Raw genomic sequence first — 16,897 nt, forward strand, 5'->3', positions numbered from 1 at the left:
AGCTCTGGACTGCCTGGACTGGTCTAGGCAGTCCAGAGGACCAAGTCCAGTCCAACCCGACCTCGGGGTTGGCACTGGACCGGACCAGACCTCGGGTTGTTTTTTTCAGCCCGAGGTCTTTACTGGACCAGACTTCGGGTTGATAACAAACCCGGTCCAGTCTAGTCCATGCACACCCCTAAGATTAATGCAAATATGCCTCTCTGTTTTTTTTTTTGGTAACATGCCTCTTTTTGTTCAATACGCATAAATGCAAGTATGCTAGTGGTTGAAGAAAATTTAAAAAGTATATGATAGGATATGAAAAGAAATAACTATGATTTATTATATTTTTAAAATATTTAAATTATTTAGGATATTTAGATTATTTAGATTTTTAGGATTCATTTAAATTTCTCTGTATTTTATCATTTTATTATTAGGATTAGTTATTGTTATTATTATTTTCAGTTTTGTTATTAGTTTAGTATAAGTAACTTTAGATTTCTTATTAGACGAAAAACTTAATTATTTATGATATTGCAATTATCGTTTTCTCTCGGCTGGTTTCCTCTTCTATATATGTTTTCTGTTTTCGCTTCTCTGATCTTTCTCATCTCTTCTATTTCTCATTTCCTCTTCCTGTTTTACATTATTGTAGCGCCAAAGACCAAACATGAATCAAAGAAAACTTGGGAGATAGAAGCAAAACAACTTATCACTTAATTTAGGAAAAGTTGTTAATGTCATTACCATGCTGCTTTTTGGTCAACTGCTAAAATGAGAACTTATAAACACACATGTTGCTTAAATCTCTAATCCTTATGGTAATAATCAAATATCAAGCTTACTTTTCTATGACTGATAATCACATATCGGGTACAGCACCAAAGTTTTTTTTTTTTTAATAATTAGTGATTTCTATGACTACAAATTCATACCATCAAAATTCTTTGCAAATTGCAAAACAAAGATGTAACTTTCTCAAGTATTTTTCAATATGTTCGCTTTATCATATACTCTTCTAGTTCTTAATATAGGACTTAATTCTTGAGTTGGTTTTGGTCCTAAATATAAGACCCATTTTTTATATTTATCAATTTTCTCTAAATTACCCCTATGGATATCCCTCAACTATAATCAAGTAGGAGAGGAAGATAGGGTATTAAGAAAGATGATTATGATATTTTAGAAAAAACATGTCACATTTCTTATAATTAACTAACTTGCCTAACTTTCTTAATCTAAGCAAATTAGTTAAATGGGTCTTATATTAAGGATCTGAGGAGTATATTGTACATAATAAATTAGAGACTTAAGATCTATTTTGGGGCTTAGCCCCTTGCAAAATTCATCAAATTGAACAATACTCATCTGCGTATTACATTGATTCCTAGTATTGCGTATAACTTTTAATTATAATACTAGGAAATATATGAAAATTATTAAACCGTAAACTGTGATATTTTGATTAGAATGATGCAAATTTAAAAGTGTCAAACGTCAAAATTTAAAGCCATGGTTGTACTCCCTCTAATCCACATTATAAGTAGTTTTCTAAAAAGTACGTTTGGTTTATTTTATAAGACGTTTTGATAGTATCAATGAGCATTATATGTATAAATAGATATATATTCATATTTGCTTATATATAATAAGGATAGTGAGAAAAATAGAAATTAATCTAACATTGAAATTTGGTGTGGTTAATGAGAGAAATAGTATAGGGAATCATTTAAATTTTTATGACAAATTTAATTTTTTTAATTATTTTTATTAGTATGTGTGAATTAGATAGAAAAGTCTTACTTCTTCTCAATTATTATATAAGACGTTAGTTAAGTTTTCTCACAAATTAAGGAATGTTAGTTTAGTTATCAAATATGTTTCAAATTGGTAAAAGTTAATATTTTATCCTTATTCAGAAATGTGATTGAAAATTTCTTTTTTCTCTGTCTCCCCTTCTTGTAACAAAGGATAAAAATAAAAACTATCATTAATTATCCGGTCAACTTCTTATATTTTAGGTCAAAATCAAATTTTTTCTAAAACAGTCACTATATTTTCAACCGAAGGGAGTAACCTGTAAGGATAGTTGTTGAAAAATGCCATCACATTGGTGCAGTTTTTAATTGCAAGTTGGATCTAAGTAGATCAACGTGGAGAGAGCAAGGTCTTTATATTTAAGATGAAATAGAAGTTTAAATCTGATCTCTGCCGTATAATTATGACTGGGGGATTAATTATCATTCATCTCTCAATACATACTTTCCCAATTCTTGAATTATACTTCTCTCATTTTATTTATAAGGTATTTTCAGCATGTTTCATACATATTAAGAAAAATCTTAAACTATATTAACTCTTCATTAAAATATAATAACTTTTTAACTTATTCTTATTTAATATATACACATTTTTTTAAAAAAATCTACACTGTGATAAGTGAAGAATAAAATAGTACGTCCATACTAAAAATTTAATAATGTGATTTATGAATAGGACTAAAAAAACCCTTTTTCTCTAACTTATAATTATAAATAAGATTAGAGGAATATATTTCCAGCATATGCCAACAAAATGTTTTAATTCCAATGCACAATAATATGAAATGAATATCTATTTTTCTACCCACAATCAATAATTAGAAGAATTAGTAAATAACTATTATACATCGATCGGATTAAAAATATCATTGTATAAAGGGGGCTTCAAACAATACGAACTCTTGGACAAATTCCAGAACCCAAATAGAAAAAGCGTGGAACGGCCTGCTTAACAAGCCACTGGCTGTTACTCAATGCTTTTCTTTTCTCTTTCCTTTTTGGCATATTGGAAAATTATTACAATCAACACTGAAAAGTACTGTTTCTTTTGATTTTTTTTTTTTTAATAAAATGACAATTTAAAGTACAAAGATGCATCTACAAAGGCACTAAATTACTAACTGTAAAGGCTGAAATCTTGAGCGCTGAGGAATCAGTGATATTCTGCTTAAAGAATCCGAATGGAAGGCTATGCATCGGAGGGATAGTGCACCCTAAGTTTCTTGAGCAACCATGTGAGGCGAAGAAATTATACCATTATGCAAGGCCCTATTTCTTTCCATCCAGATAAAATTAAGTAGGGCAGTAGTACCATGTAGAAAATGGAAATTTTCATCCTCATGGAACTGCCTGCTTAAAATGTACTGTTCAAAATAGAAAACACTTGGAAAAAAATAACTTCTAATTTGTATGGGCTTAAGAGCTGTCTTCAAGAAATGGGTAGTCAGTATAACCAATAACAGGATCAGAAGTGTAAAACGTCTCTCTGTGGTACTTGTTGAGAGGAGCACCGAGCTCAAATCTCTTTGGCAAATCTGGGTTCGACAAGAACCACCGACCATAGGCAACAAGGTCTGCTCTGTTCTCTGCCACTGCACTGTTGCCATCTTCACGATCATAGCCTCCAGCAACAATGAAAGTGCCATTGAATGCCTTTCTCATTGGTGCAAGACTGTGAGGGCACTCAGCTTTTTCCCAAACAGTCTTCATTCTTGGTTCCACCATGTGACAGTACAGAATATTATATCTATTCAAGGAATTCGCCATGTATAGGCCAAGTTCTTCAGGACCGGAATCCCCACATTCATTATAATTTGCAAAAGGTGATAATCTAATTCCCACTCGCTCTGCCCCTATCTCATCGGCAACGGCTTTAACAACTTCCAAAGGAAAGCGGCACCGATTCTCTAGCGATCCACCATATTCATCCATTCGATCATTGACCTGATCTTTCATAAATTGGTCAAGAAGGAAACCATGGGCACCATGAATCTCAACCCCATCAAAACCTGCAATTGCAAATTGCATTCAGTTATGCATATAAAGATTGAAATATAGTAACAGTACCCCCATAAGTGCGTCACATCATTTGCAAACAATGAAAAAGGTGCCACTAATATTACTTAGGTCCCTCTAAATTTGTGAAGATTTCTGTTTGGTTCCAAAGTTAATGCTGCCAAGTAATAATATTTAAGCAAGCCTACGGTTAGATTTGACATTAATTCTTGAATGATGAGATAGTGGGGAAAAATTGAATCATGTTAAGAAAACTTGATGATGATCATTTTGCTCATATAGATAATTAGTTTGATTTATTACAAAATTTTACAGTTACTGAAGATACCAGCTTGCACAGCATTGCTTGCAGCGAGTCTGAAGTCATTGATGACTTGAGGAATTTCATCAGTCCTTAACCTCCTGGGGGGGTCATGAACTGTGACGCTAATACCATTACTTTGAATTTGTGGCGACAATCCCTTGTCTGTACTAGATATTGGGGCTTGCCCATTTGGCTGAAAACCTGTTCAAAATGAAGTAGGATGGGTGTACATTATATATATACATCAGATTTAATTGGTTCTGATGGAATTTGAGAGAGATAAGATACACTCTGGTAGTAGATACCTGAATTTGAAACCCTTCCAGTGTGCCAAATCTGACAGAAAAATATTCCACCTTTGGCATGAACAGCATCCACAATGGGCTTCCATGCTTCTATTTGCTCTTTTGTCCATATGCCTGGTGTATTGGCATAACTTTACGTTGAACAACAAGAAAACAACCAAAAAATAAATAAATAAAATAGAAACCATCAGTGTGGAGTATCCTAACGAATTGGGATAAAATTAACACAATGGCATAGTGTACAAATTACCCTATAGCAGTGGGAGAAATGCAAGTAGCTTCAGATATCAATAAACCCCCCTTGGTAGTTCGTTGAGAGTAATATAAGATAGCATGAGGCTGAGGAACATAGTTGTAAGATCTCTGTCTGGCCAGCGGAGCCAAAACAACTCTGCATACATAGCAAAAGTGAACCAATTCTGAGTAAAGAAATCACAATATAATCAACTGATGCTTAAAGTAATAATACTACATGGCCGGCAAGAAATTTTCCCCATTCTAGTGCACTAGCCGTAGATATAAGTGACTTTTCATAGCACAAAAGTGAAGAGGGTGTAAGGGCCCAAGAAATCAAAATAAGAAAGACAACTTGTCACCAAACAATGTTTTGATCAAAATAACTATCCTTAGTTTTTTTTTTCTTTTTTTTCTTTTCAAGAAGTTATCGAACGAATTCAAAATTTGTGATTTCCAAGCATGATGTACACCATGATCTATAACCATGCTGGCATGCTCAACTGGGATTTGTTACAAACACCTTATCCTCATCAATTACACTGAAGAAAAATGCAAAACAAACGAAAAAGCAATTGGATAAATTCATCAAGAGTATCAATACCTGTGGGATAGATTGAAGTTTCCCAACTTGTGAGGCGTAAGAAGAGGAACCATGGGAGCCTCGGAAGCCATTCTTGCTCAAGACAAGAATCGACTTTGATATAAATAGAACTGAAACTGAGATGAAAAGATCGAATTGACGACGGCTCTCCATCAGCCGTGGAATTAGTGGGATGATGATGTGAGGGATTGCGTTCGCAGTCGCAGACGGCAGATGAATACAGTGAATCGACGGCGATCTCCATGGAAAGTCCAAGCCTGACATGATCCATGGTCATGTCATTTGAATCTCAGAGAATTACAATCAAATTCAAAAAAGATTTAATTATCTTAAAATATTCACTTTGCGAATAATAATCTATTCACAAAGTGATAAAAACGACAACCTTGATCACTTATCTACCTTTTGATAATTAAATTTCTTTGTTCGGTCGGAGAGACAACGGAGACTCAGCTATTTTGAGTTATAACGTACAAGCTGCGTGGCGCCAGGAGAAACCGTCCTATTATAATTTCACAAAGAAAAGTTATACATTTCATATTTGTTTTACATTAAATTTCATAATTAATATTAAAATAGATATATGTACCAATTATATAAGTAGATGTAAAAAAAATTTATTATGTTGCTATTAATAAGTAATTAATATGTTTAATGAGAAAATTTTAATTAAATCTAACTAAAATATTAAAATCTAACTAAATTTGATCTATTTGGATGAGAAGAAAAGTCAACAAGGAAAAAAATAAAAAAGAAGAGAAAATATTGTTACCGCTCCGCTTTGAATGACTAAATAAATATATATATATAAATGACCAAAATATTTTTTATGTAAAAATATCATTTTTAAAATTAAATTAAATACCATAATAAAAAACTAATTTAAACTTAAATTATTTGATAAGAATATAGTTTCATGTTATTATATTTTAAAACAACATTTGTTTAGAGAAAAATGTTACTTTTCAAGGTAAAAAAATAAATAAAAAGAGGATATTTTTTTAAAATCAGTTTTTTTTTTCAAGGTCTCTAAAATTAGATATAATAGAAGAGAATAAATAAATTATATATTATTTAGTATTATTAATAAATGTTAAAAATATAATATAAAAATGAGACGTGGAGAATATGAAGGGAAAAATGAGTTTTCTCCTCATTTTTTTCATTAAGTGGAGAGAAAAATTGGAGAGAAAATGAGACTCTCTATTTTTTATCTTAGTATTTTTTTAGTTTTTTCCCCATCCAAACGACATCAAAATTTTTTTTAATCTCGTTAAAAGACCAAAACGCTCCTATAAAAGAAAAATTGAACGTAAATGTATGCATGATTTCAGTTTTGATGATTTCAGTAAGATTTAATTAAATTTAGTTGTGAATTTTTTTAAGTAATTAAATGCATGACATACGTCATGTATAGAAATAAATTCTCATGCATCACATGCATAGCAGATATAAGGCTAGTTGGGAATAGATGGTAATTAACAAGTAGTTTTTAAAAATTTGGTGCAACTTAACTTTTTTTAATATGCGATTCGTCCTTTTATATGTAAATTAGTTCTAATGTTTTATACAAACCATCTTCAATTTATATTGTTTAACTTTATTTATATGCAATTTATCTTTTTGATATAATCTATCATTCTAAGGATCATTTGTCAATTAATTTTTTTAATGAAAAATTTATCCTCAATATTTCCCCCTCACACACACACACATATATATTTGAAAAACAACAAAACAATCATTAATTAAAAAGAAAGTTTACAAAGTACAACAAGAAAGCAAACCTATATTAAGAATTAAGCATAAGGAAACAGGATTTTGAAATAACATCTATCTGGAAAAAAAAAAATTGAAACTACGAATTGAAGTAAGTATTTCCTGCCAGGTAATATATATACATATATATATATATATATATGTTGATGATCACAACGTAAGCGCAAAGATAAGAAAATGTAGGTAACCATCTTGTAAATTACTTCTGCGATAATGAAAGTCAATCCGTTGATTGAAATTTGGAGCACAAGTAACCACGTCGTCAAAATGGCGAAGGGTTCTGTATCTGAAGCGAACCATGAGAGCGATTTCACTCCCATGGGATGGGAATGAGGGATGTGTGGGATCCCAAAACACTTTTTTTAAAAAATTAAATATAAATTGAAACAAATTTTTTTCTCACAGTATCATGTATTTATCTCAAACTACATAAAATTATTTTAAAAAAACTAATTCAAAGAATCAGCATACGCTTTATTTTTAACTAATTTCTTGTCTTAATTTGAAAACACAAACAAATAAACAAACTAAAATTAGAAGAAAAATCCCAATTAAATCATGCTGAAACAACTAAAATTAAATTCAGAATCATACTTACCTTTGATTTTTAAAAAAAAAAAATTATAGATGGGCATTTTGATTTTTTAAACAACATTCATTCAGAAATTTATAATCATGCTTTTTGACTTGATTAGTAGAAATTTGTTAAAAGTGTATACATAAACTTATATTTTAGTATTTCATCTAAATTCAATTAGATTTTTTCCGTTTTTAATTAAGTAATGAATGTCTTAGAAAAAAACTGCTGAAAAATCCTCCTCCTCCGTAGTAAAATTTCACAAAAATTCTTTTAAAATACCCGAAATTTACCGAAGTCGAAAGGGTAACATCAATTTGCATAATCTCCCATCTCCGTTATTTTTCACTTGAGGATTGCAGGCAAGGCAACTAATGAGTTTATTGATTTAATTAAAATGATGAATTTTTATTTTACATATATAAGTCAATATTAACAAATATCTTCCCCTGGCATCTGGAAAGTATTTTTATGTGTCTATCTCACAAGGTAAATTAATGAGCATTTACCTTTATTCCTTGCATGTCAACTTTATTTTTAAACTTGCTTGTGTGTGTGTTTATTATTATTATTTTTTTAATTTCTTCACCTGGTATCCTGGCCAATCCTTTAGGGACAGACGACCCATTTGGATCTATCCAATTACAAACGAGACTAATCCGTATCGGGAGTTCAAGAACCCAAATGGCCGGCTACCCTCCCACCTGTACTATTGCGTGCCCAAAAGATCAAATCCGTGACTTTTGATTAAGCTGAAACAACCCCCTAACCAATTGATCCAAGCACTCGGTGGTGTGTGTTTATTGGATAGTCGTTTGGCCATCTATGATTTTTGCTCTAGTTTGGAAAATGGGAACAAATATTAGAGGTAATTTCTGATACGTTAAACCAGTTCTTTGATTGTTATGTCTTTACCCTCTTCTATATGACCTTGCTTTTTAGCCACTATTTTTGTTTTCTTATTTTGAAACTCTTTTTTAATTTGATGGGATGATTTCCTTGAAATTCCCTATATAAAAGGCACCAGCTAGCTAGGATTAGAAAACTGTCTTTGTCTTTTTTCTTTTTATTTTACCATCGACTAAATAATGGTCTTTGACTAAAAAAGTGTTTGGATAGAAGTTAAACTATAGTTTTAAAAGTGTTTTTTATAGTATACGAAGTAAATATGTAGAGAAATTTAGTTCATTTTATAGAAAAGTACTTTTTAAAAGTATTTTTTTGTGTTTCCAAACACTCTTTAAATAAAAGTTCAGGATTTTATCTTATGTCTTATTTTTCTTTCTTGCTTTTGCCTTTTGCCTTTTTCTAAATATATATTGTTCTGTATATGCTTTATTGACTGACTGGTTCGTGGCTTGTAATTCATTATTTGTAGAGTTTCTGACTTGGATGGATTGTTGGCTAGTCTTGGTGAGATCAGTTAGGTATATTGGAATTTGGAGACTAATTGGATGAAACCAAATCATAGTTTGTGAAGAATAGATTTTATAAAAAAGTGATTATGAGAAGTGAAAATATTTGGATAGTTTTTATCAGAAGTACTTTTTATATGTATAAATTATTAAAAAAACATAAGTTAATATGATAATTACATAAAATATAGATTGTATGATATATTTTAATTTGAAGGAATAAAATTGTTAATAATATATTTTTTACCAACATAATTAATAATACATAAGATAAGGTAATTGATAAATAATTAATATGTGTATATTTATTTATAAGATATAAGATTAAATATGTTTATAAAAAATTAATTAAGGGGTGTTAAAGTCATATTATTGTTGAGATTTACTCTAATAGACACAATCATACTCTCCAATTTGAGCCAGAAGCAGAATGGATTCACTTCTCCCGAAACCATGGTTTTGACCCAAACCATGGTTTCAAATAATTTGTGCCTGTTTTGGTTGTTTATTTCCCAAACCATAGTTTGGGTCTCCAAACCATGATTTGTCCTGCTATCCAAACAGGGCCTAAAGAAAGCTTAAAGTTGCAGCTGAGCAAATAGGTACTGCTTGAAACTTTATGGTCAGGAGATAAAAGCAAGGTGAACCAAGACAACAATAAGCAGAGAGGGATTCAAAATATCCCATAAAAATATTATTATAATACTAGCATTAAATAAAAATTATCTATAGATGCGTTTGAACATTTAAAAATTTAACTTGAATAGTTTAGAACTGCAATATATAAATAAATAAGTAAATTCGAAATATTAAAATTTGATTTAAATACTTCATAACTATAAGTTTTTACTATAATATTTGTGCGTGTGCTCTTTTTTTTTTTTTTGTACCTTTTATCCTTTGTAATCCTAAACCTAGAATACTCCAAGGTTCAAACTATAAACTAAATTTTGTTGGAGGGGTTTAGTTTTTATTTTTATAAGATAATATTCACTTTTATCTAAACATTTAATGAGTTTATATATTCTCTTTCTTTTTTGGGGAAATTGCAAATAAAGACCCCCCAATATATAAAATGGCAATCAGGGACCCTGAAATTGAAAAATTGCTCACAAGGACCCGGTCCCAATTTGCAATTATGAAATCATGGCCAAATTACCAAAATACCCCTCTTTAATTTTTTTTCAACAAAAAAAACCATTGCCTCGCCGGAATCCGGCTGCCGGCGCCGGAGTTCCGGCCACCGGAGCTCCGATGCCGGCCGCCGGATTCCGGCCATTGCCGGCGGCCTTCCTTTATTTTTTTTTGAAACTGTTTTTTTTTTAAAATTGGGGGGAAGTGAGGTTGGGGGGATTTGATCCCCCAACCTCATGCTTCCCAAAATTAGGAATGACCATTGAGCCAACAAATTTTTGCTAACATTATAATACAAAAAAAATATAAGTTAACTCATTTACTCTTGTTCCAGGTGATAACAAGAATACATTTGAAAATAACAAGTTCTGATTATAAAATGACAAGTCTGGGATTAAAATTTAACAACACGTTTTTTTTTATAACAACACACTCTGTTGCAGTTGATAACAACAATACATTTGAAAATAACAAGTTCTGATTATAAAATAACAAGTCTGGGGTTAAAATTTAACAACACATTTTTTTTATAACAACACACTCTTTTTCAGGTGATAACAACAATACATTTGGAAATAACAGGTTCTGATTATAAAATAACAAGTCTGGAATTAAAATTTAACAGCACTTTTTTTTTTTTATAACAACACACTCTTTTCAGGTGATAACAACAATACATTTGGAAATAACAGGTTCTGATTATAAAATAACAAGTCTGGAATTAAAATTTAACAGCACCTTTTTTTAATATAACAACACATTTTATTCCAAGTGATAACAACAATACATTTGAAAATAACAAGTTCTGATTATAAAATAAGAAATCTAAAATTAAATTTAACAACACATTTTTTTATAACAATTAATTATTTTATACTTTTGAAAAATAAATTATTTATAACTTATAAAAAGTATTTTAAATCTATTTAATTTGCTAAAAAAATAATTTTTATCTCCAATTTATAATCAAAACTTGAAGTGTAATCTATTATAGATTAAAAATACTTTTTTATTGTTCAAAATTTTTTCTTTAAATATAAAAACTATATAGATTAAAATACTTTTTATAAGTTATAAATAATTTATTTTTTAAAAGTATAAAATAATTAATTGTTATAAAAAATGTGTTGTTAAATTTTAATTTTAGATTTCTTATTTTATCAGAACTTGTTATTTTCAAATGTATTGTTATTATCACTTGGAATAAAATGTGTTGTTATATAAAAAAAAGGTGCTGTTAAATTTTAATTCCAGACTTGTTATTTTATAATTAGAACCTGTTATTTCCAAATGTATTGTTGTTATCACCTGAAAAAGAGTGTGTTGTTATAAAAAAAAAGTGTTGTTAAATTTTAATCCCAGACTTGTTATTTTATAATCAGAACTTGTTATTTTCAAATGTATTGTTGTTATCACCTGCAACAGACTGTGTTGTTAAATTTTAATCCCAGACTTGTTATTTTATAATCAGAACTTGTTATTTCCAAATGTATTGTTGTTATCACCTGAAATAGAGTGTGTTGTTATAAAAAAAACGTGTTGTTAAATTTTAATTCCAGACTTGTCATTTTATAATCAGAACTTGTTATTTTCAAATGTATTTTTGTTATCATCTGGAACAAGAGTAAATGAGTTAACTTATATTTTTTTTGTATTATAATGTTAGCAAAAATTTGTTGGCTCAATGGTCATTCCTAATTTTGGGAAGCATGAGGTTGGGGGATCAAATCCCCCCAACCTCACTTCCCCCCAATTTTAAAAAAAAAAAAACAGTTTCAAAAAAAAATAAAGGAAGGCCGCCGGCAATGGCCGGAATCCGGCGGCCGGCATCGGAGCTCCGGCGGCCGGCGGCCGAGGCAGCAGAGCTCCGGTGGCCGGAACTCCGGCGCCGGCGGCCAGATTCCGGCGAGGCAGTGGTTTTTTTTGTTGAAAAAAAATTAAAGAGGGGTATTTTGGTAATTTGGCCATGATTTCATAATTGCAAATTGGGACCGGGTCCTTGTGAGCAATTTTTCAATTTCAGGGTCCCTGATTGCCATTTTATATATTGGGGGGTCTTTATTTGCAATTTCCCCTTCTTTTTTTATTCATTTATTATATCTTTTATTTATTCTCTTAATTAATAAGGGCATATCTAAAAAAATATACCTTACATATTTATTATTTTAAACTGATTTTAACAAATTTTTTGATAAGTAATTTATCTTATATTTTGAACCGGAGGAGGATATTTAGTTGCAGTTCCTTAAATCTGATTTTTTTGCCTCGGGATCATATTGGTTTTGCTGTCTTTTCATCTGGGATCATAACACATGGACAAGCTAGCCAAAGGAGCGCTGAACATGGCTATATTGGACTACAAATCTATCCGGCAGACTCGGCCTCAAATATCCTGGAAAATATTCCAGGAGACTACTCTTTGCTTTTTAGCTCTTTCCCTGCTTTTCGTTTGTTTTCGTACCAAGAAGAAAAAAAAAAAAAACTTAACACATGGCCTTTCTCTTACATCACCTGAACCCAAAAGGGCAAATAGAAAGGCACAAACATCTAACCCTTGCCAAGTTGTGGAGTTATTATGCTTGGTGAAACTGAAATAATTAAGAACTCACTTCAAAAAATGGGTAGTCAGTATATCCAATAATAGGATTAGAAATGTAAAACGTTTCTCTGTGGTACTTGTTGAGAGGAGCATCAAGCTCAAACCTTTTTGGCAAATCTGGATTGGACAAAAACCACTGACCATAGGCTACAAGATCTGCCCTGTTCTCAGCCACTGCATTGTTGCCCTCTTTGCTGTCATAGCCTCCAGCAACAATAAATGTGACTTTGAAGGCTTTTCTCATTGGCACAAGACTATGAGGGCTCTCAACTTTTTCTCCAACAGTCTTCACCCTTGGCTCTACCATGTGATAGTACAAAATACCATATTTATTCAAGGAATTCACCATGTGCAAGCCAAGTTCTTTAGGATTGGAATCCCAACATTCTGCATAATGTGCAAAAGGTGACAATCTAATTCCAACTTGCTTTGCCCCTATCTCGTCACTAACAGCTTTAACAACTTCCAAAGGAAACCGACAACGGTTCTCTAATGATCCACCATATTCATTGGTTCGATCATTGACCTGATCTTTCATAAATTGGTCAATAAGAAAACCATGGGCACCATGAATTTCAACACCATCAAAACCTACAATTGTAAAAATACTGTCGTTTTAAACTTCTGCTTTCTATGACAACATCAAGCATATTAGATTAAATACACAGCCAGTGCCACCACTAGTATGTAACATCATTTTTAAAGAATAAAAAGTGCTTAATACTTTGGCTTATACACAAATCAGGTCCCTCTAAATTTGTATATATTTCAAGTTGGTACCTGTTACTTCAAAAGTAGGCAATACTATCCTTTGAATTTTAAAGTGATAAAATGTCTCCATTCTGCCACTTTGAAAAGTTGTCAGGTTTGACATTATATCTAGGATATAGATGAGAAAATGGGGTAAAATTGAATCATTTGAACAAATTGGAGAGCATCATTGTAAGTACAAACTTTTAATCTAGAGGGACAAAATTGAACCTTGAAGGAAACTAGAAAGAACAGGACTTTACGAAAGCCTCATAATTATAACCAAAACCAATGTATTAAAAAAAGAAACCATTAAATTACATCCTGTCAATCAAGGCAATGCTTATATAGATTATGGTTGTAAGTTAATTGATTTTTCACTACATTTTTAGTTAGTGAAGGTACCAGCTTCCATAGCATTCCTTGCAGCTAGCCTGAAGTCATTGACGATTTGAGGAATTTCATAAGCTCTTAGCCTCCTTGGTTGTGTATATTGTCCAACATCAATGCCATTACTTTCAACTTGTGGGGTCAGTCCTTTGTCTGTGCAAGATATTGGGGCTTGCCAATTTGGCTGAAAACCTGTGTAAAATAATGTAAGATGAGGACACACGAAACATATACAACAACTTCATTTTGTAGCAAAGAAATTTAGAAGAGTGAGTACAGCTGTTGCAACAGAATGGAGGTGAGACTACGTGCTGAATAGACAAGTATATCAACTCCAACTCAGAGGTTATAATCTGAACAGATGATAAAATTCAAGGATTTAAATGTTGCCACATATTAAATAAAAGATTATGATTAGAGAGCCTCCCATATTTTTCACCTATGGATATCACCCATGAGTCATTCAAAATGGTGGCAGAAAAGATGCACATACAACAATGCTTCTATGGAGACATGATGTTCAAGTGATTTTTACTTTTATTTATTGTTTCTCATTTTCTTTTTATTCATTTATTTTGCACAGCTAGAGGAGGATCAAATAGGTTTGCCAATATAAGAAAATGGGCCAGTCCATCCTTGGTGGATTAGACTCAAACCCATTTATTTTTAGGGTTTTGGTGCAAATTACAATACATCCGGGTTGGGAATTGTAGTTTTCACTTTCTGCATTTAAATTGCACAGAAGGGAGCAGGAACGGTTGCAATAATCGTATGTGAGTAAAGGTAGTTTTTCCTTTTTTCGTGGGAGGAGTTAAAAACAACTAAGAGAAAATTTTTGAAAACTGGTTTTTGCCTCTACTCCGCTTACTTCCTAGTTCTATCTCCCATTATGTATTTGCTGTGTAAGACTGAAGTTCTGAGTTCCTGACTATGACCGGACCTCTGCATGTGCCTATCTGAGATCATTCGACACTTCAGGTATGCCTGGAAACCATTATTGGCATCAGAGCATGGTTTTATTTCTTCTGCTGCCTTGTTCAATCTCTTTGTTTGTGGTTCTGTTTTCTTTTCTGTGCCTCACGGTTTGGCACTTTAGTCTATCTTAGGTGATTTTCTCTCAAATATTACACAAACCCCCTCTTTATATTTAGTATGATGATTGTCTATGGTGTATTTAGATGATTATGTGTTATTTTGAGTTTCTCATTGCTTCCATGACCGTCGGTTATTATAAATTTTTTGTCTCCAACTATTGTATGTTAGTAGTCTGTATGGGAGATGACTGAAAACAATCCAAAACATCCAAAAAACCATAAAAATGTAGGTTTGGAAGCATGAAACTCATAATCTGTATGGTTCTTTTTTGAATGGTTAAAGTTTTTGTTTCTGGGTGTCTGGAAAATGCAGTTTTTTAGGCTAGAAAAATTATCTCATTGTATAGAGCTCAGAAAAACAAAGAAAATGACACCAAGAACGCGAAGAACGGAAGTCGTATGGAGGAGATAAGGGGGGGAGAGATATGGGGGAGAGAAGGTTCCAGGTCTGACAAACCCAACCCACGAAGGAATCCGGGTCTGTCAAACTCGGCTGGAGGTTGAAGACAGCCTCCAGCCTCCAGCCTCCAAATGATGCTGTTTTGGCATCGCCCCTAAAAAAAGGGGGGGAGGGGGTGAGACGATTAGGCTGCCTTGGTCTGGATCTAGATAGGACCAGACCAGGCCCAACCTGTTTCCAAAAAAAAAAATTAAAAATTATTATAGTTAAATAAAATTTTAAAAAAATATATTTTTTGGCCAAAACTGCCACATGGTATGTTCCGCCACATGGCATACCCCTTCGACATGTGGACACCGCCACCTAAGAGGTGGTGGCATGTGGAGGTCGTCGCATGGCACGTGTTGCCGGCAGCAGGCTGCATGATGGTGCGTGGAGTTCACGTGTCAATTTCACGAGTAGGCTTCAATTTTTGTTTTCATTTTGTTGTTCTTAACTCTTCTTAGGGGCGCGTGTAGGTGCGTTAGAACTCCATTTGAGGTGCGATTTGTCTCTAAAAATCTCTAAAATCAAGATCTTCATTTTGATATATAATTTGCTAATTTTTGAGACAATTAAGGATCCTATTGTGAGTAGTTTAGTGCTTTTTCTGGTATTTTTATACGAATAAAAATTTCATAATATTCAAAATAATTTATATATTTTTTTTTAGGTGAAAATGAAGCAAGAGGCTTCTGGCAGCACTGAAAAATCAAGCATGGTTCATTAGAATACTCATACATGGATAATAGAGTCTTAGAATATGAACCTGAGGATGAGGATCCTGAGAAGGACCCTAACGAGGTTCCTCAAGAAGACCCGGAGGAGTTCATGGATTCCGGACCTGAGTCGGAAACTTTATTCCCTATTGAACCCCTCTATGTTGAACTCATTTGGTCTCTAAAGATTCACTCGATCTTCCTAATCAGACCGAAGTTGAGGAAGAAGAAGAGGTGAATCAATCCTGTACCCCTGCTTTAGCTATGAGTATAGCTGAAAGAGATGCGGCCAAACTGACAAACATAAAAGGCATCAATGGCGTGCTCGTCAGTTACATCCAATACATGATTGATAAGAAGAATACTGAATTCTACCTTAAAGTCATAATAGAATACATAAGAGTGATAAGGGTCAGAGGTGGACTTAAAGGCAAACCCATAAGGAAGTCTTACTAGATTTGGGCTATAGAATTAGTATCCTCTTTTATGACCAAAACGCGCAAATTTAGGAAATTGAAGAAAGTAATGCTTGATTACCTTCATGTTCATATCAAATGATTGATTTTTGTATTTGCTTTATTGATATTTGTTATGTTAAGTTTTTAATTTCCTGCATTATAAACAGACTAAGAGTCTTATTTCATTTAATGAAATTACTTAAATTATTGTTATATGATTATCTGTGAATATATGTGTATGCCTTTTATAAGCAGGAGCTCTTAGAAGATAAGAC

At 32.2% G+C, this 16,897-nt stretch overlaps 2 protein-coding genes across 2 annotated transcripts; both read right to left on the bottom strand.

Moving 5' to 3' along the window:
- Positions 1–2,748: 2,748 nt before the first annotated feature.
- Positions 2,749–5,593, bottom strand: LOC114756853 (12-oxophytodienoate reductase 1-like). Its single transcript, XM_028945789.1, has 5 exons — positions 5,269–5,593; positions 4,681–4,821; positions 4,431–4,561; positions 4,150–4,326; positions 2,749–3,814 (listed from the first exon to the last, which is right to left on the bottom strand). The coding sequence occupies exons 1-5, from the start codon at positions 5,337–5,339 to the stop codon at positions 3,222–3,224; spliced, it is 1,113 nt and encodes a 370-aa protein (XP_028801622.1). The 5' UTR covers positions 5,340–5,593; the 3' UTR covers positions 2,749–3,221.
- A 7,116-nt stretch (positions 5,594–12,709) lies between these two features.
- LOC114756854 (12-oxophytodienoate reductase 1-like) lies at positions 12,710–15,786 on the bottom strand. The gene is made up of 5 exons (XM_028945790.1): positions 15,745–15,786; positions 15,464–15,637; positions 14,190–14,265; positions 13,928–14,104; positions 12,710–13,363 (listed from the first exon to the last, which is right to left on the bottom strand). Exons 1-5 carry the CDS (start codon positions 15,784–15,786, stop codon positions 12,771–12,773), a joined length of 1,062 nt encoding a protein of 353 aa, XP_028801623.1. The 3' UTR covers positions 12,710–12,770.
- Between the last annotated feature and the right edge of the window lie 1,111 nt (positions 15,787–16,897).

This window comes from Neltuma alba, unplaced genomic scaffold (assembly GCF_004799145.2).
Source record: "Neltuma alba isolate B1F8T4 unplaced genomic scaffold, ASM479914v2 tig00010512_pilon, whole genome shotgun sequence".
In the NCBI taxonomy this organism is placed as follows: domain Eukaryota; kingdom Viridiplantae; phylum Streptophyta; class Magnoliopsida; order Fabales; family Fabaceae; genus Neltuma; species Neltuma alba.

Bases quoted from the DNA above. Each gene is read 5' to 3' on its own strand.
- LOC114756853 (XM_028945789.1), bottom strand. From the start codon at position 5,339: ATGGCTTCCGAGGCTCCCATGGTTCCTCTTCTTACGCCTCACAAGTTG. The intron at 4,562-4,680 runs GTAATTTGTACA...TTCAACGTAAAG, and splicing joins ATTTCTCCCACTGCTATAGG to TTATGCCAATACACCAGGCA. The intron at 4,327-4,430 runs GTATCTACTACC...CATTTTGAACAG, and splicing joins TGGAAGGGTTTCAAATTCAG to GTTTTCAGCCAAATGGGCAA.
- LOC114756854 (XM_028945790.1), bottom strand. From the start codon at position 15,786: ATGCCACCACCTCTTAGGTGGCGGTGTCCACATGTCGAAGGG. The intron at 14,266-15,463 runs GTTTGTCAGACC...TCATCTGTTCAG, and splicing joins CGGATTCCTTCGTGGGTTGG to ATTATAACCTCTGAGTTGGA. The intron at 14,105-14,189 runs GTACTCACTCTT...TATTTTACACAG, and splicing joins TCCATTCTGTTGCAACAGCT to GTTTTCAGCCAAATTGGCAA.